The sequence below is a fragment of the Miniopterus schreibersii genome, assembly GCF_964146895.1.
Source record: "Miniopterus schreibersii genome assembly, chromosome: 12".
Classification (NCBI taxonomy): domain Eukaryota; kingdom Metazoa; phylum Chordata; class Mammalia; order Chiroptera; family Miniopteridae; genus Miniopterus; species Miniopterus schreibersii.
Genome location: NC_138112.1, coordinates 6933842 through 6961302, shown reverse-complemented (window position 1 = coordinate 6961302; position 27461 = coordinate 6933842). Strand labels below are relative to the sequence as shown.

The following is a 27461-nucleotide window of genomic DNA, read 5'->3' as shown; positions in this document are numbered from 1 at the left end:
GATAAAATATATCAGTGGATGAATTGATTTTCATATTGATTTCTTTGGACAAGCAAGGTGTGTATGGAAATCAAGTGTCTCTTAATGATAGTCCTAGAGAGAGTCAGGACGCCTAGGGAGGAGCAGGCTTTGTTTTTTTCCACTTTGGACAAGTTTCTGCCTGTTAGCTTGTAAGAGAGTCCTCTGCTTTGTAGGCGTCCCCTCTTTCTGGGAAGAAAGAACAGATGTCGCCAGGGTGTGACCCAACCTCAGAGAGGGCTGTGCTATCCCAGCCACTGCCTGGCTCTTAGGGACGAATGTGCATCTGTACACCCCCGGCCACCTTGTCATTGGAAGGAGCCGAGAAACTCTTAAGCCATATTGGAGGCCATGTGCACCCATCAGTGTGGAGGGTCTTGGATGTGGAGATGAATTTGCATGAGATCTTCTTACCCTCCTTCTGGCCACTTTCCACTTTCATTTGTCAGGTTCTTTAAGATGAGGCATTTGCGAATCCAGGACTGATGCACTGGCCCAAGGGAGCCAGGGAAGTGTGCTTGACCAGCTATAATTCATGTTTCGGCATTAGTGGGTGGGCGTTTGTCCGTGTGTGTGCTTGCAAATGCACACATATAAAGATCAGTGTGAACCATGTTTGTTGATTGTGTGCTTGCAAGTGCACACATATAAAGATCATTGTGAACTATGTTTGTTGGCATGTGTGCTTGTAAGTCACACATATAAAGATCAATGTGAACCATGTATGTGGGTTGGGTGTGGATGCAGTTAGACAACAGTCTCCAGGCTTGCAGTGACTTTTATTAGGGAGCTCTGGACGACCACAGGGACAGTATCCAGTGAGGTGATCAAAACTTCATTTTCTCTTCTCTGCAATTGCTTTCCCAATTCCCTCTCCCAACTGCTCTCAAATAAAATAGATGCAGCCCTCTATTCGACCCAAGAAGTGAGCTGATAGTTGAATCTTTTTATAGGGCTAAATAAGCAAAGCTTAAGGTGATGCTGAGCATGTATGTGTATCTCATGCAATAAAACACAGTTAACTGGAATATTTGAGGATGAAGCTTTGGTGATTCATTACATTTTCTGGCCTACTAAGGCTTAACTGGAAAATCTTTTTGGCTATAAGCTCTGCTGAAATGCTTTGCAAAACGAAATAGTATGTTTTCCTGCTTTTGTGATTTAAGTACTGGGTAGTGAAATAATTGAATCCTTGGACATTTCATGAGCTTGCAGCACATGAGGGCTAGTATTTGGGTTATCACTAATAATCACACGTGCCATATGGGAGGTGTTGAGCTGGCTTGAACTAATGTTTACCCTAGAAAGGTAGTTCTCAAGCAAGGACAGCTTCACCCCATTATAGATCATTATTGGCCTAAAACGTCAGCAGTGCTAAGATTTAAAAAAAATAAAAATTTAGGACGTATCTTTAAAATTTTCTGTCCAAAAAAATTTTACTAAATTCTTACACACAAAATAGTTTGTTTTCACTAGTCTGGCTTTTCCTAAGAGTCAGGTGCTGGAAATGTTCTGAGTAAGTGAAGCCTCTAATTCATTGACATTTATTGTTGCACAGAACAAATAGGGAAACCTGCCAGTTTGCAGCTAGGCAGGCCTGTCCCCAGATGGCCCGCCAGTGACTGCCCAGATTCATTGAATCATTTAGAACCATTAAAAACGGTTAGGGCCACCGTAGCTTTAAATTGAACCAAGCAGAATAAGGAATCGCAGAGGGGGCTGTAGCTGACTTTCCTCTTTGTCTTTGTAACCCAAACTATACTGTCAGAGTTTCCAGCAGAACTTTCTGATGAAACAAGGCTTATTCTGCTGATGGCAGGTCAGAGACGAACTGGCATAGACACACTTACAAGTGCTTCCAGAGTCTGTAGACACTTTCATTGGTTTTGAACGGCCCTGAGCGAGCCCGTGGCGGAACCCTCCTGGTTTTGGTGTGATGAGTGTGGTGCTCCTGAGGGCATGGGGAGGCTTCACACTCTGCATCTTTGACTTCCCTTCTTTGAAGGCATCACTGCCAGTTAGTGAATTCACAGACTAAAACACTCCTTTAAGCAGAATCTAACTGGTGTGGGGGGCGTTAGGAAGACTGGAGGGCCTCCTTTATTAGAGTAAAGGAAAAACTTTTACTGTGAAATTAATCTCACATGGAGCTTCAGTGTCAAATGCTCTGCATCTGTTAGGCAACATTTCATTAACCTACACCTTTTCTGTCTAGAACTGTGTAAACCAGCCTAGTTAAAGGAAGTCTCTATGTCTGTCTGTCAGGTGAAGGCATGGGAGCAGCTAGGGAACATTCAGTGCTTGGTTGAATGTCAGATTACCAGTCCATGCTAACCTCTAGGTTCATTGTTTCACACAAACAAAAACAGACAAAACTGTTCCTGCATGACTGGCTCATCTCACAAATCAGTTACGCAAGGTGGAGCCGTGCAGCCGAAGCATGGCTCATCGCTCACGTTTTATTTTAGAGTTTTGTCTTAACAGTGTATATCAGTAGAGGTGGCTGCTGGGAAGGAGGACTGTAGGTGGAGTCAGATGGCCTAGGTTCTCAGCCTGGCTCTGCTGCCTTCTGGCTGTGTGACCTTGGACACGTTGTTAACCTCTCTGAGCCTCCTAAGGACAACAGCATCCACCACCCCTCACCCCCTGCAGGCTCGATTTCAGGATCCAGGGATGGGAAAGCACTCTGTAAATTGCAGAGAGCTGAGTAAATATCATGCACTCCAGACATGGTCCATTGTTAAGCAAGAGCAGTGCCATTTGCAAACCAGGCTTTGATAGCATCCCAAGCATTGTTCGTGAGAGGAGCCAGAGCTTCTCCGCATGCGTTCCTTTAAGAACTGGTATCATGATCACTCCATCTGCTGTTTTCTGGCTGAAATGCTAAATGGAGCTGTGGGTTAACCTGGGGTCTTTCTCCTTACAGTGCAGACTCTGAGGGGGCTCGATGTATCTCCTCTCTCTTAGGTGGAAGTGTATTTACAGCCTGGTATAAATACAATCAGAGGTTCGTATAAAGCTCTGTTATTACTGCAGCACAAAGTTAGAAATGCTTGAGGTTTCGGCTTCTTGGCTCTGCCATGCGGCAATGAATATTTTATGGGAAAGGAAATACTTAGTGTCTGACTCTTTTTATAGTGCAGCTACTCATAGGCTGGTAACCTTCCAGATATCTCCAAAATCGGATCGGTGCCTGTCCGTTTCTCCTTTCTTCACAGAAATCCACCGGTGCCCTGCCTCGCTGAAGTGTCCATGTTCTCATGGTGAATGGGTTCATTTACAAAATGCATGGGATACAGTTTCCAAGCTAATTAATGCCCTGAACAAGAGGAGTTGGCTGCTCACCAGGTCCGCCCCACCCCTCCTGGCACCTTGTGGTGCTGGTCAGCCCCGGGAGAGGTGTCCTGGCAGAATGCCCCCTGGGTTGGCCGTTTGAAGATCTCTTTCTGCATTTGCCGCCAGGCCTTCTTTGCTTAGTGCCCAGTAGCCACTGGAGGACACGGCCTAACCTTCTCAAAGTCCTCCCTGATCTTGGAATTTAAAAAGCAGTGGGTGAGCCTGAGGGCCAGCAGAGCCTGTTGGTCGGGCTTTTCCCTGTCGTGGCCCGAGCATCAGGCTGGCCTTCCCCAGAGCAACTGCAGAGTTGAGGCGATCCCGTTGGGTCCTTTCACGGGGTCCTTGCAGTGACCCCATGTGTATGGCAGGAAGCGGGCCTCAACAGCACTGCCCTGGCCTGAGGTCCAGGATTCTAAGTAGAGGAAATGGGTCTTCTGGCAGGTCGGCATCCATGGAAATCACTCCTCTGGCTGCAGGACGCCATCCTGGCACGGGCTCTGCTGGGTCAGCCTGGTGGTACTCAGAAACCTGTTATGACTACAGCAGTAGCACAGGCCAGATTATGGTGTCAGAGAACATCCTGCCTCGGGTATCTAGCTCACGGGGCTCTCTTCAGAGCTCCTCACAGGCTGGCAAAATCCGAGGCACCCTGTGGATGTGGGCTCAGGGGCCTGGGTCTTTTCACTGGTGCCCAAGGAGCCCCAGTGTGGAGAGGATGGCGGACATTGAAGTGTGGCTTCTGAGACATATGGGAGCAGAGCTGGCTGTGCCTGACAGGCTCAGGACAGTTTTTTCTTAGCAAGGGTGGGTCTGTGAAAAATGTGTAACCTAATCTGAATACAGATTCCACACGTCATTTAGGGGGACTCTGGGAGCTCCACAGTCCGGCTGTATTGGCTTCCACTCTGCCTCTGGTGTTTGTCTTGGTGTCAGGGTAGGTACAGGGAAAAAGTAATTTACAAGCCTCTAGCGGCTTTTTTCTGATCTCCCAACTTCGGTTGTGTTACGGCCAAATAGAGCCATATTTCCTCACTGCAGCTCTGTACTGAGCCTTACTCTGCCTGCCCGCCCGCTCCCTTTCCTACTTTTTGGTCTTCAGGCTGAGTGGTAGGTGGTGCAGGACGAGGTTTTGGTTTTGTAGGCTTTTAGGCCCAGACATGCCTGCAGCTGTCAAGGTGAGGAAAGGGTTATTTATTATTTTTAGTAAATGGAAACGGGATCAGCCGATGGCTCACTGGAGGAATAAAGCGCAGTGTTTTATATTGGGATCGACCACACAGTTAGGGCCACTAACACAGCTGACATTTCGGGTTCTTCTGACCACCACGTTGTTGGGTGGGACATAGGCAAGGCTTGAAGAATTGAAAATCCTCCAGTGCTCTCCAAGCTTCGTTACTGGTCCTTACTCGTACTAACTCACCCTCCCCATCTGTGAAGTAAACAGTGAAAATGGATCAAAGAAATGGAACCAGAGAGAGAAGAGAGAAAACTTTCTACGAAGTGCCTGCTGTACAAGAGGCACTGCTCTGGGCTTTTAAATCAATACCTCGCAGGTCAATTGTGAAGCTAAGATTCGGGAAGTTCCTGATTCTGGGACCCACGTAAGCTGTAGATGGGATTACTGTCCTTGGGTCAGATGAGCTACCAGTATTGTCTCTTGGTGTCTAAAGAGAGTTGTGCCAGATCCCATGGAAAATTCAAAGACATATATGCCCTAGTTGCGTCTGTCCGGGGCTGAGACCACATCCCTGTGAAGGCTGTACACATGCACATACACACACGTGTGCACACACACGGGTGGACATAGTTCATGGACCATGCCAGTGCAAGCTACACAGTCCAGTGCTGCAGAAATTCACAGAACTGTGACTCGGTATCTGGAAAGTGACACTAGCAAAGCCTTGCGGCTACCGTGGTGGAAGGTGGGGCAGCCTCGGGGCGTCAGGCACAAGATAGGACAGAAAAGCCTGCTCCTAAAGATGCATGGTGAGCGAGTGTGTAAGCAGCACCGTGGCCCCCCGAGATGCCCACAGCCTAACCCCTGGGACCGGTCACTGTGTTAGGTTACTGGCAAAGGAGGATTAAGATTACCAACCAGCTGGCTTTAAGGTAGATTACCTGAGTTATCCAGGGGGTCTAGTGTAATTGATGTGGTCACAGTGTTTAAATGTGGAAGAGGGAGGAGGGTGAGTCAGCGTCAGTCAGACCGGAGCTGGGAGCCTGGCAGCAGCGGAGCCGAGAGAGGGCAGAAACCCGTCTGACCTCGCTGGCTTTAAAGACGGAGGAAGCGGCCCCTAGAAGCTGGAAAAGGCCAGGGGACAGATTCTCCCCTGGGCCCTCCGGAAGGCACGCAGAACCTCCCACACCTTTATTTTAGCCCAGTGAGACCCTCTGAACTTCTTGTCTACAGAGCTGTGAGATAATACATCTGTGTTGTTTTAAGCTGCTTAAATGTGTGGTCATTTGTTACAGCAGCAAGAAGAAACTAATACAGCAAGGTGGCAGAAACCTGAATGGCTGGTCCTGGGGGGAAATGGGAGCCAGTGCTCTTCCTTTTTCTGTTCTCAGGAGCAGGAAATGACCCTTATTACCCTTCCCTGGGAAACACAGCAAGGCCCACCCTTAGCCCGCCCAGCTTCTGGTGTAGCTCAAAGGAAAGCCACTGTGCTCTTCCCTGTACTTCAGGCCCTTCCTGTGGGGTGGCTCCTCTCTTCTCTGCAGTGCTGTGAATTCACTTTGTGGGTGCAGAATCTCACGACAGGGCTCTGGCTGAGTGAGGGAAGAGGGTTGCAGGGAATTCAGCTGAAATTCTTCTGTCTTGGGAGACAGCCGCATTGTAGGCTTGGACCAGGCGAGAGTGAGGTCTGGGCTTCTGAAGTCATTCCCTGCCTTCCCTTGCTCAGGTCCTCCTCTTGTCTTCTTTTATTTTTTTTAATAATCACTTTACTTTATTATTATTATTATTTTAAAATTTATCTTTATTGTTGAAAGTATTATAGATGTCCCCTTTAACTTGTCTTCTTTATGTGAGCAACCTGGGTGAAGTTTTAAAAATAAATAGATTCTCCCAGGAAGACCTAAAAGTAGCAATTAGCCTTCAAGTACTGTCTTGACATTTTGCAAAGGTTATTTACCACTGTTTGGAGGGTAAGAGTGCTCTGTCTTTAGGGCCACCCAAGAGCAACTGTGGAAATAGGGTCTTGTCCCCATAAGGGAGAGCGGCTCATGAGTTCATAGATGACAGATGTGTCCATAGGCTGTCCAGTCAGAAAGAACATCCTCATTTATAGGTGGGAAAATGGGCCTAGAGGGCTCAGGTGGTCTGTGGAAGATCTTACAATTTTCAGACTACCTGCGAGCTTTTCCCCCTGCTGGCTTTGGAATGTTCTAAGGTTCTTGCTGTCTAGTATTGTCAGTTTGGGGGCTGGGGTGCATTGTGGTGGTAGTTACAGAGATCTTTTTTCCAGAGTTCCCCAAAAGAGATGCATGAAACTAATCACCAGGCAGAATATTACCTCCCAAAGGGTTTGGTTTGGGAGGATTTACTCCCTATCTTGGAACCTGAGAGTAGTGTCTACCAACATTATTTGTCTTGGGCGTTTCAGTTTTATTTTTAAGATTCAAGGTAGCTTTAATGGAAGGGCATCAGCCCCCTCGAGGGGCATGTCATGCTGCCTCTGGGGTTTGTGATTCAGCTCTTTTTGCTAGGTGACACGTCCCATACACTCTCTTGTCCTCTTCTCCTACCCCTAGATCTCCACGAGGTCCCTGTGTTCTCTGTGGCACGTCTTTTCTTGGGGTCCCCTAGAATATGTGTTTTAGGTGCTCTGTCTGTAATGCTTGAGGACACTTATTCCTGGATGCACAGAAGGCCCAGGGACCTCCCAGGCCCTCTCAGTCTCTCATTCCTAGAAAGGTAAACTGATGGAAACTGCATCTGTGTCTTCTCTTCTTGCACGCAGGGAGACCTTTGGGGTACGTTGTTCAGGAGACCAACCATTATCTACCGTTGAAATCTGCTGCTCTCATCTCTCTACCAAAAGAGAAACTAGCCCTCATTGTCATTATTAAGGTCACAGCCAACAGCCAGTTAGTTATAAAAGCCATTTCCGCTCCTCTCCCACTTATTGCTCCCCTCTCCCCAGCTCTCCTGGCCTCTCCAGGATGCAGGTGTCTTGGGAAGAAAAGGGAGCGGGGAGTAACCTAGAAAGGTAAGGCTGTGTGGTACTTTTCCTGCCTCCTAGCCTCGCTGGAGAAGGAACTTGACCGCACACGTGCTGAGTATACCACAGGGACACGATATGGATGTTCAGTTGGCAATCAAGTATTTATATGGCTGGACCCGAGGATTTGCAGACCATGACACTTCCTGATCCATCCAGCCCATTCGTAGAGAGGCCTGGAGGCTCCCAGCAAGACATTTAATGCATGAATCAGATTGTGTCTTCTGGAAGGGACAGGCCCCACTGTGTCACAGTTTAATTCATGAAGGATGGCCATGTCCCTGGCTTTGGGCAGAGAGAATAAGGGTGGATTCTGTGGAGAAACCAGTGCGTCAGTGCAGTGAAGAACTCCACCGATGGTCCCCCTCTCGCCTGGTGAGTGTGGTGTGGGGAAAGGCCCTGCCTGGCTGCTCTGAGCACACTGTTCTGTTCTGGTGCTGAGTGCGGTGAGCCCTGTGTTCTACATTGGTTAGAGGTGCAGAGGGGACACTCAGGTATGCATCACCCTCCTGGCTGGCTCATGAAGGAGGTGAGTGAGGAGTGGTCTGTAGGACCTTTGGGGAGGAGCCTGCCAGATACCAGGATGCGAGGGTGCCTGGGAGCTAGACATGCCCGCCCATCTATCCTCTGTTCCCATGCTGGAAAGAAAAGCAGGTGGCATAGGAGGACAGGAGGCAACTCTTAGGGCTGATATGGGGTTTGACCCTCGAGGCTGCCATTTAGAGAAAAATAGGCTGTATGACAGAGGGGAGGGATGAGTATTTCCAGCTTGGTAGACTTAGCCGTTGCAATGGAGCCGGGAAGGGATGTACGAGCCGCAGTAGGGAGGCCTGGGGGTTTGGAGGTGGGTGTGGTGTTCCCAGACAGCAGTAAACCTCGGATGGGCAAGGGGCTATTTTCTGTTTGGTTGCTTGAAATCTAAATTCAAAACTTTCAGTGCTGCTCTTCTAGCATACAGCCCGCATGTCCCTTGCTGTCACGTGTTGTTCTTGCGCTGGCATTTAATCTTTTACATGCATATGTCTTGTGTTTCCTATTAAGTTTTAAGGTCCTTGAGGGTATAGTCTGTGTGTTACAACTCTTTGAACCTTTTCACAGTGGCTAACACTATGCCTGGCATTTAGTAGGTAATAACTATTTGTCAGCTTTGAGTGAACTGAATGACCACCCCTGTTCCCATCCTCTTAGGGGAGCTGTTCCTCACCTGTTTCCCTGCCCAGTTTTCATCTCAAAATGAGGTTGATGCCAGCCTCTCCCTCCTCCATAGGTGGCTTTGTGAAGACTTTTAAGATGAAAATTGTGAATGCCCCTGGACGTGTGGGAACAAGGGGTCACTGGAGCATGGGGACCATGCTTCTGCAGACTGAGGGAGGCCTTCTCCAGGCTGTCACTTCGATTTGTGGACTTCCCGTTGCTCACTGGTTAAGCTGATCCTCTGTCCTGCAGGGGGAGGGGGCTGCCTTAGTCCCCTGGCAGCTCACGACTTACTCTTTGCCCCCAGTTGTTATTTTTATCGCACTTCCTTCCTTCCTTCCTGCTCCTCTCCATAGCGCCTTCACTCGCCGGCTCTGCCCGTTTGTTCAGTGGGATTGTTTCAGCTTTATTTGGAAACTGGAAGCCTCATTTTACTATAATAGTTCCTCAATGATTTTCTAAATTAAACTTGGATACTTTCTCTGCTCCCCACTTTTTAGACATAAAACAAATATCTCTAAGACGTGTTATTTCCCCCCATTTTTCTCAGAGGCCAGCAGTTGGCTCAGCCAGATGGTGATGGATGGGGTGTGCTGTGGGCACGTGCCGCTCAGCCATGTGTGTGAGAGAAGGCGACTCTTGGGGAGGTGCTGGTTTCTGTCCAGCACTTCCTTGCCTTGTTGGCATCCAGAGACGAGGCAAGACAGAGCACCCTGGCCAGTGACCAAACACAGAGGGTGGCAGGAAGGCCCCATGCCCCCGATATTCCTCTGAGGAGTCACGGAATCCTGTCCGTGAGCAGGAGGTGTGGAGGAGGCCGGGGAGCAAGTGTCTGGCCCACCTCCAAGGCCAGCTGTTCCTCAGTGCCACGTGTCCCACAGGAAGGGTGGGCATCGAGGGCGTCAGGGGAACATTCCAGCCTCTGTTCTTGAACCACCGCGACCCGTAGGTCGCCTTCCCTCCGTCCCACACCTATGAGGGCCCTGTGTGCCTGCTTTTCTCCCCACTGGCGCTCTGCTCTGCAGTCATTTCACGTGGCTCCAAATGCTCGCCTCTGCTCCAGCTCCCCATCTCTGGGCCGGCTGCCCTCGCTCAGTAACAGTGCTCCTCTCGTGCCCGCTTCGCCCTCGTCTGAAGTGTCTTCTCTCCTCTCCCTGCTACAGCCTTGGTGCCTGTGAGCCCAGCCTTGAGGCCCCTCCCCAGGGAGGCCTCTGAGTTTCTGTTTCCCACTGACTCTGGGTGTGGTGGTTATGGCCGGGCTGACATTTGAGTGTGTGAGTAGCAACTGGTTTATATGATTTTGTGTATTGTCTTCTCTCTGCAACTGGATGGCAAGATTTAGGGGGACATTGTTGTCCTCTGCTTTTGTTGTGTAGTCCACTTTGCCAGGTAAATACCTAATTGATTCTCAGCCTGTCTAAACTCATGAGAGAGGGGACTCAGGTTCCCCTGCTCCCCACCCATCGCAGCTCCAGGTGACCAAGGGAAAGAAGTGACGTGGCATCGCTTCTCCGCCTCCTGTTCTTGTTGCCACTTGTGCCCTCATTAGTGGATGGCAGCCCACTCAATTGGGTGGACGTTGCTGCCAGGTAGCAAACAGAAGCAGCATTTCGAGTTCCCGCCATGGTGTCTCATACTCCAGGGAGCCAGGAACCTGTGCTAGGCGACAGGTAGATAGGTGGTTGGTTTCAGCCTCTCTCTTCTGGTACCTTCTTGGGGAACACAAGCATCTTACTGATGCATGGCAAGGATATTGTGTTGGCATTTGGTTCTGGGACATGGACCTAACACTGTCTTTGAATGTCCACAGTGCAGAATTCGGGCACTTCTCCTTCCATGGTCCCTGCCCACACTGCGCCTTCCACCCCCAGACAGCTCCATTGTTCCAGGGAGGATTCGAGTAGCTACTCACTGACAGCAGTGCTGAGATCAAAGTCAGACTGTGTTTTAGGGCTCCCCATAGTCCAGCCTGTTCTAAGACCCCTGCAGACTTACCCCCACCCACGCCTCCACCTGCCCACTCTGGATAAACCAGGCCAATCTCCCAAAGGCTCATTTAGGATGACTTGCCTCGTTCCTACGGGCAAGTCTTAGCTTGTGTGATGCCTCCATCACATGGAGCTCTCTCCCTTATCCAGGGTCTTTCCATTTACATTATTCCCTAACATGGGTAGGTAGCTACAGCTCCTCAAAGCATGCAAGGCCCCTGCAAGGACCAGCTCAATCTCACCATGTCCCCAAGCCATCTCTAGCCGCCCCGCCCACTGTTTACTCCGCTCCTGAGCACCCGTATGTTGGTTATTTGTTGACATTTGGCACATGACCACATCCTTCTCTCAGGATGCTTGCTTTGTTTTCTCACCGGGGGGTTATAACCTGGCCAGGGGACAAGTTGTTCTCAGCCTTTTGCTGGCTTTTTACTTGCACAAGCTCATTTTTCTACCCTCCGAGATAAGAGTATTATTTTCCCACTTGATAGATGGGAAAACTGAGGTTTAGATAACCCCTGCGTGTTAAGGCGAGTAAATTGTAACCTGGAATTTGCAATCAGGGCTGGCATCAGAATCTGAATTCTTCAACTTTTCTTCTACTAACTCAGTTTGTGTCAGGCTCTGCCACGTACAAGCTTTGTGACCTTGTGCAAGTTGTTTACTTCTTTGTGCCTCAGTGTCTTCCTCAGCAAAACAAAAATAAAAGTAATAACTGCCTCATAGAGTTGTTCTGAAGATTAGATGAGATAGTGCATGCAAATGCACGGCCCAGTGCCTGGCACATAGTGGTGCTTGAGTACGTCTTGTACATGTTTGTTCTTCTAATTCTTCATTCTCAGCATCATCTTAATATTGTTGTTTGAATTACTGTTATTATCTCTGTGTCTCTGGCATCATCTTAGCACCTGAAGCAATGTTATGCATGTGGCTGGTGCTCAGGAAATGCCTCGTTAATGGAGGAGAAGGCACTTGCGCTTGCAGGGGTGACTGGGTGGCAGGTACTTGGCGTGATGTTGTCTCTGTGGCCGAGACTGATTAAGAGCTTGCCTTGGCCAGGGTACAGTCCGGGCTCTGGCACTGGTGCTGCTTGGGCCGTAAGGCATTGTGGGGTGTGATGGACGCTGCAGTCAGAACCTCCCTGTAGCCTAAAAACTTTTTCCTTCCTTCCCACCCCCTTCGCCAGTAGCTCTGAGCCCTGCCAAGCCTGTGCAGAAGCCTTGAAATGACAAAGTACCCTTTAGTTAATTGCACAACGGATTGCCTAGAGTTAAAAGTTCTGATTTATATGACTATAGCTCTAACTGCTCAATAACACAGGCCTGTAATCTACTTTCATTTCAAACAGAACGGTGATTTATAGGGCAGCATGCCGCTTTAGCTCAGAAATGAGGTGTTCAACATATGCTCTGTTGACATAAATTTGGAATTTATCGCTGTTGTCAAAACTGCCTGTTGGACAAAGGTGGGTATTAAGGCAATAAATGGCTCCGAATAGTTTTCTGTCACATTTCCTAACCATTGTATTTAGTCTATTTGAGGAGAAAATATATACTTAAAAGTAATCAAATGTCTAAAATCCATGCATCTTGTTTTGAATGTGAGAAGGGAGGGGCAGGAGGATGGGAGGCTTGCACAGGGGTGGGTGTGGGTAGGGGTGTTGTCGAGGAGAAAGCTTTTCATGAAGTTATGGCCCATTTCAGAAAGATCCCACTTTGCTTCCTCTCCCCATCCCCATTAGGAGGTGGGCTTTCCTTTCTCATTTACAAAGAAGGGGAGGAAAATGAAAGCTCATTAAATAAAAATAGTAAAGGACATTTTTATGTGCGGGCTTAAAGCCAGCGATGTCAGGGACGAGTTAGTGAGTGCGGCTGCGAGGGAGGCAGAACAGGATTTTGTTTACGGGGAAATAAAGCCAGCGGCCAGCGGCCAGCGGTGGTTCCCCTGCTGCCCGGCGAGCTTGGGCTTGCTCGCCGGCTCTGCGGCTCCTGTGGGCCCGTGAACCTTCGGCTGCCTGGTGAGGGTGAGGAGCTGCAGGGTACCAGGCCCCGGAGGACGCTGTATGGCCCCCATCCAGTCCTGACTTGTTACCGGCAGCATGGCCGAGAGGCGCACACCTGTGTGCTCGCCCACAGCACGCCTTGAGCACCCACAGATGGCACGGCCTCTGCTGGGCTCGAGAATGCAGAGAAATGAGGCAACGCTCAGTCCTCAGGTAGTTTTCCATGAGCTGGAGAGACAGACAGGCAGATGCAGCCTGGGTGCCATCGGTGCATTAGCAGACACATGCCATGGGGCTAAAACAGCCCAGCTTTGGAGCGGAGGGACCAGGGGAGGCCTCTAGTGATGGTATTGACTCTCCTCCTGTCTGGCGAACTGTCCCTTTGTGGCCATTAGGTCTCTTCAGAAAGAATACAGAGAAAATACACCACTGATAGGCTTTTCTTAAAAAGACGTGTGATCGGTGTTGGTGTTTAGTGTTGAGACTGCCACCTCTGTGCTGACACCTCTGTGCATCAGCTCCGTGCCACGGACTGGGGGCGCAGGGGGCACGGAGGAGTTAACGAATGCAGTCCAAGTCAAGGTTAAGAATCTCTTTTTTCTCTCCATCTTCTGTTTTAAGGTAACACAGCTTGTGGCATGTCGTTGGTAAGTATGTCTGTGAGGTGGAAAGTCCCAGCACATCCAGAGAGCGGCCTGTGCCTGGGCTGTGGCCGGGCCTGGAGTAGCTGGTGTTAGGTGCCCCGAGCCCGCCAGCTCCGCAGGCTTACGAGTTAGGAGCTGCAGGGGACACAAGCTGCCTGGTCGTTTTCCCCGTGAAAACCAGGCCCAGCGGGAGGAGAGGATGCATATTTGTTGCTTTTATTTTGTTCTTCCTTTTATCTCCATGCCCACACGCTCGGAGCCTCTGGGCGTTGATAAATGTGTGCTCGCACAAACACACTCACTGTCCCTTTTCGCTTGCCCGCCTGTGTGCCACACACACACACACACAAACATGCGCACAGCCCCAGTACACCAGTGCCGGGTGTGGACACCAGTTGTAAGCCTCCCCTGTGTGGCTCGGCCTCCCTTTGCCACCAACCCTTGTCCTTTTCAAAGCTCCCCGTCGGGAAAGCTCGTAATTTTTACACCACACAGCCTTGACTGGCCATTGCTGGAATTGCCAGCTCTTTGAAGCGCTTTCTGCTGGGGCATTTACAGGCCGTTTTAATTACCCGCAGCTTGCGAGGGGCCTTGCTCTGTCCCAGCCTTTGTTTGTTTGTTCTTTGGAAGGAGTCTGTGCAGAAAGGAATACGGTGGCCTTCTTATACAAAGAAAGAAAAGGGGGGGAAAGGAGTTTGGGGAACCCCTAACACAGCTTCTCCCTGCAGCCTGCTCCCAACACCCTCCCACTTGAATGAGCTCAGGACAAGGAGCCAGCCTTGCTCTTGGCTGGCCCATGTTCTCAGCTCCATGGGTCCTTCTCCCAGAGTTTGCCTGGGATATTTTTGTTTGTGTGTGTGTTTTTATTTTAAGTATTATTAAATATATTTTCAAACTTCCCGTCGTAGACAGCAGGGCTGTCAAATAAAGCTCCCCTCATTGCTGACGAAATCAGAGTCAGCTGCACTTAAGCTGGGATCCAGCTCATATTTTTTCAACTCAATCTATTTAAGGAGTGTGTGTTATTAAATTATTGAGTCTGGACATGGGGTGGAGGGAGGGGTTTGAAATCACATGCGAAGGTAGTACCCACTTTGAGTGGTCTGGGGTTTTACTTTCCTGCCTTCACTTTTCATTTGATTCTCTCTCTAGAATGAACTAAATATAAAGAGCCTTCTTGGGGTTTCTGTTAAACACGAGTGTGGCATGTCATGTCTGCAGATGAAGATGCTAGTTTACCAGAGGAGCCTTGGAAATTTATCCCCTTCTCTGTGGGCTTTTACGGCAGCAGAATCTTCATTCATTTATTCATTTAGTCCAAAAGTGTATGGAGCAATCAGAACACTCAAACATTGCTGATGGGAATGTAAAGTGGTGCAGCTGCCTTGGGAAACAGCTTGGCAGTTCCTTAAAAGGTCAAATACAGAGTTACCACTGACCCAGCAACTACTCCTGGGCATATACCCAGGGGATGTGAAAACATACGCCCACAGATAAAACTTGCACACAAATGTTCAAAGTCACACTATTCATAATTGCCAAAAGGTAGAAGCAACCACATGTCCATTGACTGATGAGCGGATAAATTAAATGTGGTATACCCAGACAGTGGAATATTATTTCACAATAAAAAGGAACGAAGTACTGATATAAGCTACAACACGGATAAACCTTGAAAACATTGAGCTAAGTGAGAGAAGGCAGACACAGAAGGCCACACATTGTATGACTGCATTTATACAAAATGTTCAGAATGGGCAAATCCATAGAAGGAGCTAGATTAGTGGTTGCCAGAGACTCGGGGAAAAGAGAGTGGGGAGTGACTGCTGATAGGTATGGCAGGATGATGAAAATGTTCTGACATTAGATAGCTGTGATGGTTACACAGCTCTGTGAATAAACTAAAAACCACAGACTGGTACACTTCAAAAGGGTGGTTTTTATGGTATGTGGATAATATCTCAATAAACCTGGTACTTAAAAATATGTACTGAATGCTTATTATGTACCAGACACTGTTCCAGACTCTGAGGGTACAGCAGATGGTTTCTGTCTTCATGTAGATTGCAGTCTAGGAGAGATAAAGAATACTAGTAAAAAAACCCATGTATACCTATGAATTGTATTAAGTGCTAGAAGGAAATTTAGTAAAGTGCAATAATAGAGAATAGCGTTGATGCAGAACCTACTTAGATGGACTGTGGTTCAAGTGCAGTCTCAGTTTCCCAGAGCCTGGCACACAGTAGGGGCTTAACAGATAGCAAGGAAATAGCAGCAGGGTCGAGGCAGTGTGCCCCTCCTGTAGGAGGTTATCTAGTCCCTTGGAAACCCAGCCTGGCCGTGGACTCTGGGTGCCATCATTCGGCTTACCTGTCTTCTTAGCTCCTCTGTTTTTGCTTCTCTCTGGTTGGGATCAGGGGGATTCCATGTGTTCTCTCTTTTTCAGTATATCCTTTCTTGCTGGCCGTTTTCCTGCAACTTTTAGGGGTGGCTCTGGGAGGACATTGGGCAGAGTGGATAGTCTCTCCTCAGGTGGGGAAATGTGAATGTGGATCCCGAGCTGAGACGTTGGGAGACTTGTACCTGTTTACATGGGATAGTAAGTTAGTTAGTCTCAGTTTTCCTCATCTGTAAAATGGGGACAGCACTTTTCACCAACCACAAGATGGTTGAGATGGTTCTCAGGAAGCCCTTTCAAAGTCACATGTGATGTATAAATATATTAACATCATTATTATAAACCTCCATTAACTCAATTTATATATTTTTTGCATTTTTGCTAGAAGAAAAAAAACACCAAAGAAATGGATCTCTATTTGGTTTTTGCCATTTTCTATCATTAAAATGGCAACTTTCATGATGTGACTTGGTGCTGTGCAGGTTAATCTGCCCAACGTCTTGTTTTCTGTTCATAACTGATGTTTGGGGTGATGGCTCTACAGCTCAGAAGCCTCACGGAAAAGTGGTTTAACTTCCAGTGTGCAGGGGCAGAAGTGAGGCAGAGCGTGAGGCAGTGCGCATTGCGAAGATTTTCAGAAGGGCTTTGTTCCCGGGGACGCTCTTCTTAGGCCCTTAACGAGCCTGTTATTTTCAGCAGTCTGAGGATCCTGGCTGGCCGTGGGATGTGAAGGTAGCATTTGGGCTTCCTGGCTCAAGTGAGAACGTGCAAAAATGAGCCCCAACAACCAGGAGATGACGTTTCCTCCTCACACCCAGGCAAACAGGAAGGTAAAGGAGGAATCTGCAGCTTTCTGAAAACTCTTTTCTCAGAAATTGACTATTTGTGCTGGTTTGATGCCTCGTATAGGTGTGAGAGAGAGAAACTAAAACCCTCGCTTATCCATAGCCATCGTTCATTTCTTTTCCAGAGCCTTGTAGGGCCTGGAGAGTATTTTGGATTTATTTTTGTTTCCCTGGGCTGACATCATGGTGCTCTGTTTTGGGTTTGGAAAAAGCTCTGAGAAGCTATAAATCTTGAGGCATTTTACTATTTTTCCCCTTCCCTTTTTTAAAAACACAAATTTTCTGGTTTCTTTAAAAAAAGAGAGAGAAAGAAAGAAAGAAAGAAAATAGCAAAAGTGTGTATTGATCCTTCTCGCTCCGATCTTAGCTGGCCAGGCTGTAATACCTTGCTTACATCCGCCAGGTTTTTGTGCAGTTTTGCAGCATCGCCCTAATCCAGTGAGCATAAATAGAACATTGCAATCATATTTGGCTACCAGGAACTTCGCAGATAAGCACACTAAAACCTTGTTGAAAGAGACTGTATGAGATTGTGTGCGATAAGATCATCCTAAAGCCCAGCGCGCAAATGAAAAACTTTTGTTCTTGGTGAAATTTGTTGATAGAGATATTTCAAATAAATGACTTAGGAGAACTCAGTATTTTAAAACAAAGGACCAGTTCTGTAGCAGCCAGAAGCCCAGGCCTCCTGGTGCTCACTGGCCATGAAGATCCTTTGAGCAGTTGCTGCAGGGAGATTAGCTCGCCTTTGTCATCTCTGCCATCGTATTTGAACACACTCAGGCAGCCTTATCTGAAAGCACTGTACTTGGTGTGGTTATGGCCATGGGGAATGCCATTGTCCTTCTTCATATTTTCAAAGCTCAGGACAGCTCCTTCCACTCTTCAGTCAGCTCCAGGTTGGCCTTGATCCCAGGCCAAGGCAGGACGCCTGGCTTTCTTTCTGAAAACCCCGAGGAGGCCTTTGCTTTGAGACAATGGGGGCAACTGTTCTTATACTGGTGTGTGTGTGTGTGTGTGTGTAGAGGAGGTAGGTGTTTTTACCTCTACATTTTTCTCTTCAGATTCCCTTGCATGTTTATTCATTCATTTGACAAAAATGCACTGAGTCCCCCCCTGTTCTGGGCTCAGTGACAGAGGTTGAGGGGATGACTCTGGTGTGGCTCCTTCATGAAGGAGGTTTTGGTCCGGCTCCCATAGGCCCATGTCAGCCCTACGGCCTTGCTGGGTCATGCACCTGATTGGAAAGGACCTAGGAAATCATTGGATTCAACCCTTGCAGTGTTGCAAAGGTGTGGAGTTAGAGCCTAAGAGGAGAGGTGAGTGGTCTCACCAAGGTCATTGGGTGGTCACTGACAGAGCTGGAGTGAACACCACGTCTCCTGCCCTCGGCCCAGTGTCTCAGTCAGTGTCACACCTTTGCTCTAGGTGATCCTTGTGAAAGTGTGCCCTCCTTCCTATTCTCACCATCTCCCATGGCTCCATTGTTTGGGTGCCAGCACGGGGCACTTGCTCTGTCTCCCCAGTCCTGCAGCGCGGAAGGTGTTAACCCCCACCACTCTGTTAGTTCTTGGTTGCACTTTAAATCCATTGTTTGAAATCCTTGCCTTTTATTGGTATATTTACTTTATGGCATACATAAAGAGCTGTATTAAAAAATAAATTGTGTTGTAAAAGCATTCGGTAATGTTTATTAATATTGACTAGTCAGGGAGCAACAAACTCTATTGCTAGAAGGATAATTTGTGGTAATACCAGCTAAGCATTCTCAGCTTGTCAAATGACTATCTAATCTCAACATTCGAAAAAGTGAGTGAAAGGATAATTTCCCTTATGCCTTGAGAAAATGAGTGACCCATTCTGTAGCCAAGATTAGAACCATCCCTTCTTTTTTCTTCTCGGAGGAAGCAGGCCTCTCTGATTCCAGGCGCTCCCAGGGCAGGGCTTCAGGGCTCAGGTAGCTCCTTGTCCTGGGGAGGCTGACAGTGGGTTCACCCGCAGTAGCCTCTAATGTGTCTGCTCTGCCTGCGCCTGTGCTGAGGGGTCGGGAGGCAGAAGTAGATTCATGGTTCCTGTCTGCAAGGAGCTTATAGTTTGAAAGAATTTGTAATTGGCTAAGTCCTGAATCGTGGACTTGATATTCCAAGAAAGTACATAAGGAAGATGACACTGGGCCTAACTAGTGTCATTGACTGTTTGGCCTCCCTCTTGTCATTTGAATTAAAGGTAAATAGCAGTGAAGGTACCTTTTGAACGTAAGGGTCTTGGCTCTAGGGGGAAAGAGTAAGCTGATTGCTACGTCCTTGGGTCGTTTTTTCAGTTCTATTTCTGCTTGGAGAGGTGAGCAAGGCCGGGGGCAGGTTCTCTTCCCACTGGGTTTGTGAGTCATTAGTTGCTTTTGAGACTGAGAGCATTTTCAGAGGCAGAGCTCGGTGGAGGGACCCCAGCAGGTCAGTGCCACTGGGCCAGGTCCTGCTCGGAGAGGAGCAGGAGGGTCGTGTGGTGGCTGGGTCCCCGTATGAGCAGCAGCAGGCTTTTGAGAGAGGAGGGTCATTTAGACTTGGGTTTGGATCTGAGCCTCGGAATCTCCTGTCTTGTCCTTGTCTGTTCTGAGTCCCCCTTGAAGCCCTGCGGAGGCCACTTTGATGGTCATGGGATCAGAAAGCAACAGCCCAGGTATTGGGGTCACTTCTGTATGTGGTGCCGCTCAGACCAGGGAGGCAGCGAGTTGGAAGGCCCTGAGCTGAATGTTGGTGCAGGGGATGGAGTCAGTGAAACTGGGAACAAGGAAAATATTACCTTATCAAAGCCTTATCATTTTGTTTTTATTTTTTCTCATTCAAAGTTGGGTGGTCCAGCTGCGGAGTTCCCTCCCGCTCGCTTTCTCCAGGGGCCACTCCTAGTGCTGGTCTGACAGCCCAGCTCACAGGTCAGACAGCTTCAGGGCCCAGGAGGAGAGTGAAGAAGCGAAGCCCTTGGGCTATTGGAACCGAATTTTCCTCCCTAAACGTCTGTCCCCTGACCACTGGTCTGCTCTAACTATGTTGTCTCTGGGTAGAGGAACTTGGGAGGAAGTGGAACATTGGCGGTACTGGGCCTTGAACCCCTCTCGCAGGAGACTCAGGTCATGTATTAGAATGTTTTTAAATGAACCTATTTCTGAGATTGGGTGTCAATCTCGCCTTTCTCCTAGCATTGCCCCCTGGTCCGGCCTGGTCTCTCTGGTTACTTGTTAAAAGGTTCAGACTTGCTTAGCCTGGATTTCTCATAATGCTTCAGTTCTCTTGAGCAAATAGCTAGAGGTGGGCTGAGCATCTTCTGCATCCCCGAGGGAGCAGCTGGTAGGGTCAGCTGTGCCCGGAGGCTGTGGGTGGGGAAGATGGGTCTCTCCTTGCTGCCACTTACTCTGCTGATGTGTTCCAGGTCGGCTGGAGAGGGGAAGGCTGACCCCCCAGGGACGAGAGATTGCTCTGAAGCTCAGGCTTTCTGCAGCGATGAAAGAGCCATTGGCGTTCCCTGTGTGGACCTCAGGGGCCACAGGGCAGAGCGCAGCACTCGTGGAGGCTGCCCACGAAGCTCTTGTACTTGTAATATTGTTAGGATGAGAGGTGGGATGCCTACACCTCACCTTAGACAGAGGAAGTTCTTCAGCAATATTGACCAGTTCCTTCCAAACTACGCCTATGAGGAAAAGGAAAAATAAACATTGTACCGTTTATATATTAATGTTATATTCTGCCATTGCATCATTTGCAGGCTAAAGCGGATGAAATCTTTATACGTTTTCAGACTCACAATAGTACCAGAACTGTTTGGGTGAGCGTGGACTTGCTAGCTTGGTGAGATTTGTGTGGCTGAGAATCTGAGAAGGAAACAGTCTTTCTCTCTGGTTACATGTTAAAAGGTTAAGACTTGCTTAGCCTTAATTTCTCATAATGATTCAGTCCTCTCAAGCAAATAGCTAGAAACCTGTCAGTGGTTCATTTTTTCCCTGTCTTTTTTAACAGAAGTGAAATCTGTTAAATTCGAGGTGAGTTTTACCCGATGGGGTAGAGCTAGGTGTAGGGGAGAACTTGAACCTGTTCCCCAAAAGTGGATGGCAAGGACCTGAACGTATGGGGGAGAGAGATCCTCCATGGAGTGCGGAATGAGATGCTTGGGCCACGCTGGAACTGGGTTACTTGCAAAGCGGGGCTCAGCCATGTTGCTGCTGCTTTGAGCGGGGAGTGTGAAAACCACTCAGAAAGGTGCAGAAATGTCCCCTGCTGTCCTTCCCTGATGACTTCGGATGGCCAGGAGCAGTTAGACCTTGTGGAAAGACAGGACCAGGCTGGGAAAATATGAGCGTGTGTGGTAAGGCGGAAGGAGATGGACAGAATTTCCATTTTAATCCAAGAGCTTTGCAGTTGCCTAATGCGGTCGTGGCGGCGGAGGTTGTAGCCTGGAGAGTGACAGACCGTGAGCTCATACAAATGCGCACTTTACTCCAAAAACCATTGGAATTCTGCTTCCACGGCGGCTGTTCTGCAGACTGTGCCGTAGAGAGCCTGTTGGTCGCCAGGCCCCCGAACGCACTCAAGTCCTTTTCCGTCAGTCCGGGGAGGGCTCCGCTTTGTCGCTTTCTTCCCTTGCTGTCTGAACACGAATGAAAGGTAGGAGCAGGCCCGTGCTTGACGCCACCGAACTACCGGGCCTGTGAGTAGTTCTCTCCTGGACTCTGTGCTTCACCCGGGCTCTGTGCCGTGGGAAGGACCTTGGTTCTTGGACTCCTGGGGTCACGTGGACGCCTCTGGTAACCTGTGTGGGGCACTGAGTTAGTGGGTCAGGTGCAACAGTGTCCTTATTCCAAGGATTGGACAGGGTAGAACACCTGTGTCTCTGAAGGCTGGGGAGTGCATGGCACCAGAAGAGAGTTTGGTGATGAGTCCTGGAAGATTCTTTCACTGAAAGATAGACCACAAGTGAGGAAAGGAGGAGACTCAGGTCATGTATTAGAATGTTTTTAAATGAACCTATTTCTGAGATTGGGTGTCAATTTTTTGCTTCGGCTCTCCTAGTCTGACTGCGTGGGTGTCGTGGGATACTGCCCAAGTGGAAACATGGCTCAGAGAGAATAAATAGTACCCTTGGAGGCAAGGTACAAGGATATGGGTAAGACTTTTGAGAAATAAAATTTTGGCTCCAGAAGGGACCAGAACCTTAGATATTACCTACATCACTTGACAGGTGGAAAAACTACAGAGAGATTACGACAGCATGACTTGTCCAGGGTTATAAAGCAAGTTAATGGCCGAGTGAGGATAAGGGCCCAGGTGTTCTGGCTGCTCGCCAGGCGGCCTTCCCTGTGCTCGGCCACCTCTGTGGTAGAGGGTTAGAGCGTCACCTTTCACGCCACACCAGTGCACTTGGCCAAGCAAGCCGTTTCCACCAACTGCCTGGCAAATCGCTCTCATCCAGAGAAAAGGCAGGGAGGTTACCCAGAAAGTGTTCATCTCGGTGAAGAACTTGGTGTGGAATCGTAGGAAGAAGAGATGGGAGTCCGCGGGCACATGTTTATCCTGGTGGTGGCTGCTGAAACCTGGAGACTGGTCCTCAGAGTCCTGTAGGAAAACAAATCCAAACGGTGTTTGTGCCCCTGCTCCTCCTGACAGCACCTCCTGAGGAGTGGGCACCCCTGGGAACTAAGCAATCCCTAGTGAAGAAAAGGGTGAGAATAAATAACACTGAAACTCATATACTGCCAACCACCAGCCCTGACCATGAATGTGGGCAAGAGGTTCACTTGCTGAACCACGTGTGAATAGAGCTTTGCCCCTCTCTGGACTGTCTGTTAGGAAATCAGGTATCTGCCGTGCCTGCAGGTGACAGGAACACTCCGTGGTTATGCACGTGCGTTCTCATGTGCCTGCACACACACTCATATGCCTGAGTACATACAGCGGTCTCCCCCTTATCCACTGTTTCGGGTACCCACAATCAACCAGGGTCCTAAAATACTGAATTTTCGCAGCCATCAGCATTGTCTGCTCCCAGCATCCAACTATTCACATCGTCATGGCTGGGTGATGCAGGTAAAGCAGGTGACCCTCCTTCTGACGCATCTCCAGAAGGTCAGTAGCAGCCTAATGCTGTGTTGAAATGTTGGTCTCACTTCATCTTACCACGTAGGGATGTGTCATCTCACACCATCATGAGTAGAAGGGTAGTATGGTGAAATATTTTGAAAGGGAGAAACCCCATTTACATAACTTTTATTACAGTATATTGTTATAATTGTTCTGTTTTATTATTAGTTGTTAATCTCTTACTTTGCTTAATTTATAAATTAAACATTATCGTAGTTAAGTATGTATAGAGAAAAAACATAATCTATGCAGGGTTTGGTACTATCTGCGGTTCCAGCATCCCTTGGGCCGTATCCCTCATGGATAAGGGGAGGCTACTGTCTTCAGAAACACGCTTTGCCCAGAATGCTGTTAAGACATGTCCCAGTGCCCAGCATTGTGAAATACATTTAGAGTCAAGAATGTTCAGTTAAAATGTTCTGTACTGTTACTATTTCTCAATTGGGGTGGATCATCGTGGCCAGAAGTAAGATAACACGGGGGTGGGGTGCACTGCAGTGTCACAGACAAGGGTGTGTGTGTGTGTGTGTGTGTGTGTGTGTGAGTGAGTGATTGAGAAATCATTTGTTGTCTTTGGCAAGGAGGTAAAGGGAAAGCCAACAAACAAAGCCGTGATTGAGAAAGAGCTCTGCTTTGGGACTGGGCGTGGCTGCTGTCAGTGCCACGCACACTGGACGCCACATGATGTCTTCAGGCCGCTGTGGCCCAGAGACTGGGGCTGAGGAGGCTCACCTAGGGGCTCACCTGGTTTTGACACACTATGAGATTTGGAAGGTGATGGCAGTGGGTGGCTTAGTTTAGTTGTCATGATCTGGGCCCTAAGGGCCAGATCTCGGTGCTGCTGGCTTGAGTGTGTAACACTCCCTCTCGCCTCCCACGTTTATCTAATGTCAGTACCAGCAGCTCGCCAACCTTTTACTGTGGTCTTAACACATCAGCATTCTGATTGCAATAGAGTGTTGTCTCTAGGGGCCTTGTACCCTCCTGCCTGCCCCACCACCCTTGGCTCCTGCCCTTGGCTGCCATTGCCCACCCTGTTCCTCAGGGCCAGGCCCCTGGGGAGGTGGTCGGGGAGGTGCAGAGGTGGATAGAGGTGGATCCTGGATTTGGCGGAGGCATGTAAGGACCTGAGAACAGGAGTGCGGGTGGGAGGAAAGTCCGTGTTCCTGGCCAGACAGCCCACATGCCAGCCAGAGCTCTGCTTAGAGCCCCGGCCTTGTGTGCACAGACCCTCTTCCCAGTGCTCAGCTCCCACTGGCCTGCCTGCTTCCCTGCATCTTGTTGGCTCCATTTCTGGCTCCTGACTGAGCAGTGGGGTCTGGTGGGACAGGCCCTGGGTTTGGGAGCAGGGCAGAGCACTGTTGTTGGCTGGGCCTGTGGTCACTTGTTGACAGGGCCTCTGTCTTCCTGGGGTGATCGTATGTGTCAGACCCACCACTCAGAACTGCAGTGATGATACAGTGAGATACCATGTGTGAAAGTACTTTGGAAAACCAAAAATGACTGCTCTCACCTTTCAGTTACAGACTATTACCTGGTTTCTTGAAGCCTTTCTTTCTGTCTGTCAGGGCTGGGTTCTCATTAGGGGATTTGGAAGGTGAAGTAGGATCAAGAAGTGGAGGAAAGACATACAGCTGGGCCTCTGGGGAAGGGTGTGCGGGTTGGGGAGTCACCGTGGCTCTGAGAACATCTGGAAGCCGGAGAGAGAAGCCTCTCGTGTCCATAAAGACATCAACTCATTAATAAGCTCGTTCAGGGCCTGCTGTGTCCCACTGGAGTGGGAGCCGGGACGTGAGAGTAACGGTGCAGGCACGGCCCTCCTCTCGCGGGGAGCAGGGCACCCGCAGTCACAGTACGGCAAGGGCAGTGCTGTGACAGAGCCACAGTCTGTGCCAGTTTGACCGTGAGCATCATGTCTGTCTGACTGTCCTGGGGCTTCTTCCTTCTGCCCTCTGAAATTGGATCTGATTTTGTGTGTGTGTGTGTGTGTGTGTGTGCGCGCACGCGTGCGCCAGTGAGTGAAGCAGTGGGAGGTACCCTGTTCTTCTTGCCCCTGGACAAAACCAGGAATAGATGCTTCCTTGCAGGGGTACATAGGAAAAAGGGGCACTTTAGGCAGTCTGAGGATCCCGGGATATGTCTCCGTCAGTGCCCAGCTCCAGCTCCCACTCCCTCCACGTCCCTTCCTCCTGTTCACCTGCCAGAGGGAGAGCTGCAAAGCCCCCAGGCAGGGGTAGGCCTGTTTTCTGTCCAGCCAGAGCAGCACCAACCTGTCTTTTCCTTTCCCTACAGGAAGCTGCACAGCGGAATGAAGACGTACGGGTGTGAGCTCTGCGGAAAGCGGTTCCTGGATAGTTTGCGACTGAGAATGCACTTACTGGCTCATTCAGGTAGGCAAGGGTGCCTTGGCTGCCCCCCTGAGCACAAGCAGCACCTCCTGCCCTCTTACCTCCACAGGGATGTCCCCACTGCCGCGGGGGCCTTGCTCCGCCTTGTCCCCGGGTGCCCCCTCCATGCTCATGGAGCGGAAAGTCCATCCTGACGGTGTGCTCTACCTTCCAAATCAGACTGCGGTTTCATTAGCAAAACAGTTGTGGAATTAGGTTCTCGCTCTCTAATGAATCTGACTATTGGGTTCACATTATACAGGAGCCTTTAATTAAATAGATATAGAAAGGTTGGAACACAAAGCTAGTTACACCGTGCTGTGTTTTGCAAGTTAATTTTACCCAGTTCTAGTGGGGTTGACTAGGCGGCTCTCCGCATTTTTGCTCGTGTTTGGGCAACGCTGCTCTGCCCCACTAGACGTGAGAAGGGGAGCAGCCCTTGACGTCAGCGCGCCTGGGTGTTCTTGGTGGAAGGAAGGACACAGCAGGCCTCCTGGTGCTGCTCTGAGGCCCAGGGGTCACCTGGCTTCAGTTGTAGAGCCCTGCCCCCCACCCCACTTCCCTGCCAGGGCCTGTGCACTCTTCCTCCTTGCCCGCTTCCTTTCAGCGTTTGCGTCACATTTTGGGTGAGAGGAAGGGACTCTTCTTATTGGGTCTCACTTTCCCCTCATGTCAGCTGTCAGCATTGCTGGGTCTTTCCCCAGATGGCTTCCAGCTTCTGGACCCCCAGGCAGGTTAGCATTTGTGAAGTGAGCATGGGCTTTGGGGTTGGGCAGATAAAGGTTCCATCTTGTCTGTAATATGTGCTGTGTGACGTTGGGCGGATCTGCCCTCTGAACCCCACTTTCCGTATCTGAAAAGGGCAGGTGTTGCTAACTCATATAATTTTTTTTCTTAGTGTTAGGTGACAGAATATATGGTAAAGCATCTGTAGCTCACTCCCTGGCATACAGTTGCTATGTAATGCATGTCGATGGCTTCTGCTTCCACCTTCCTCTCTCTGCCCCGTGTTGGTGTTGTCACCCTGGGGCGTGTCCCTTTCACAGTATTCCAGAGCTTCCGGTCTGGCTGGCCGGCTGCAGCCTGTCCTCACTCCATCCACCGCCTGTACAGTTGTGTAAGTGCTGCTTGGTGGTTTTAATGCTTCAGCTCGCCGGGGCCTTGCTGCAGAGCCCCTGTGGCTCTGCACTGCATTGCATTCTGTCTCTGTCCTTGGCTTTCATGGCCCTTCCTATGGTGCCCTAACCCCTCTCGCTTCCCATTCTTCCCTCTTCCACATCCAGGGATCGAGCCGCGCCCAAGGGGCTGTCTGTCTTGGCATGTCTGCCCCGTCCGCCTGTCTTTGTTCCCTCCTCCCTTCCCATCTGGCCTTTTCATCCCACACCTGGCTCCACTGACCGTCCGGGGTCCGGTCTACCTGCCCCACGTTGGCCGGCACCGAGTCCGGGCGTTCCTGCCCTCAGCATCTGTTCGGTACTCACGCACTCCTTTTGTTCTGTTTTCATTACTTGCACCGTCTGCCTTCTTGCTTCCCTTCAGCTTTTTTACACTGTTTGGGGTTCAGTGTGGGGTTTCATGAGCTGTCTGCCAACAAGGCTGGCCAGCCCCCCCAACCAAGTGCAGGGTGTGGGTCTTCTGTTTCATCTGCTCCCTGCCCCAGGCCCCTGTGGTCTCTGACTACGTGGCGTTGGGCACTTACATGCAGTGAATACCCTTTCAGCCTGTGGTCGCAGCGTCCCACCCTCCCTCCCTCCCTCCCTCCCTCAGCCAGATCCTTTCTCCTCAGTCCTCCCGGCGTCCGGAGCTCAAGCCAGCTCTTCTACTTCTGGGTTTGCTCTACACGCAAACCCCGTGCCCTCTGGGGAATAGCCTGCCCCAGTGCTCCCAGGTCCGAGGTCCCTTCTGCAGCACCACCCTTGACACCTCCCCGCTCATAGCAGCAGTCATGCCTTCTTCTGGGTGTCCATATTTCCTTATTTGTAGCGTCTTTGGGCATAGTCTTCTTTATGTCATGGCTGTTTGTGGACTTGCCTTATCTCTTTTTCATGGGAGTCAGGGTTGGAATTTGGGCACCTACCTCCTGACCATGTGACCTTGCTCTGTGAGCCTCCGTGCCCCCATCTGTAAGATGGGTATTCACCTGGCTCACAGCAGACACTTGGCACTGCCCCTGATGCATGACAGGTGCTCAGCATAGGAAACCTGCCTTCCCTCTGCTCCTCTAACAGGCTGCAAGCTGCTTGGAGACAGGTCTGTCCTCACTACGTGCAGCACATTGCCTGGTACATTGGTAGAGTCTAT

At 49.6% G+C, this 27461-nt stretch overlaps 1 protein-coding gene across 2 annotated transcripts in view; it reads left to right on the top strand.

Annotated features, from left to right (window-relative positions):
- Positions 1-27461, top strand: part of ZBTB16 (zinc finger and BTB domain containing 16) — a 181631-nt gene that overhangs the window by 63564 nt on the left and 90606 nt on the right. For both annotated transcript variants that reach the window (XM_081153335.1, XM_081153336.1), the window contains exon 3: positions 25066-25163. In XM_081153335.1, coding sequence (XP_081009461.1) covers positions 25066-25163 — 98 coding nt within the window. The remainder of the gene's footprint in view (positions 1-25065; positions 25164-27461) is intronic.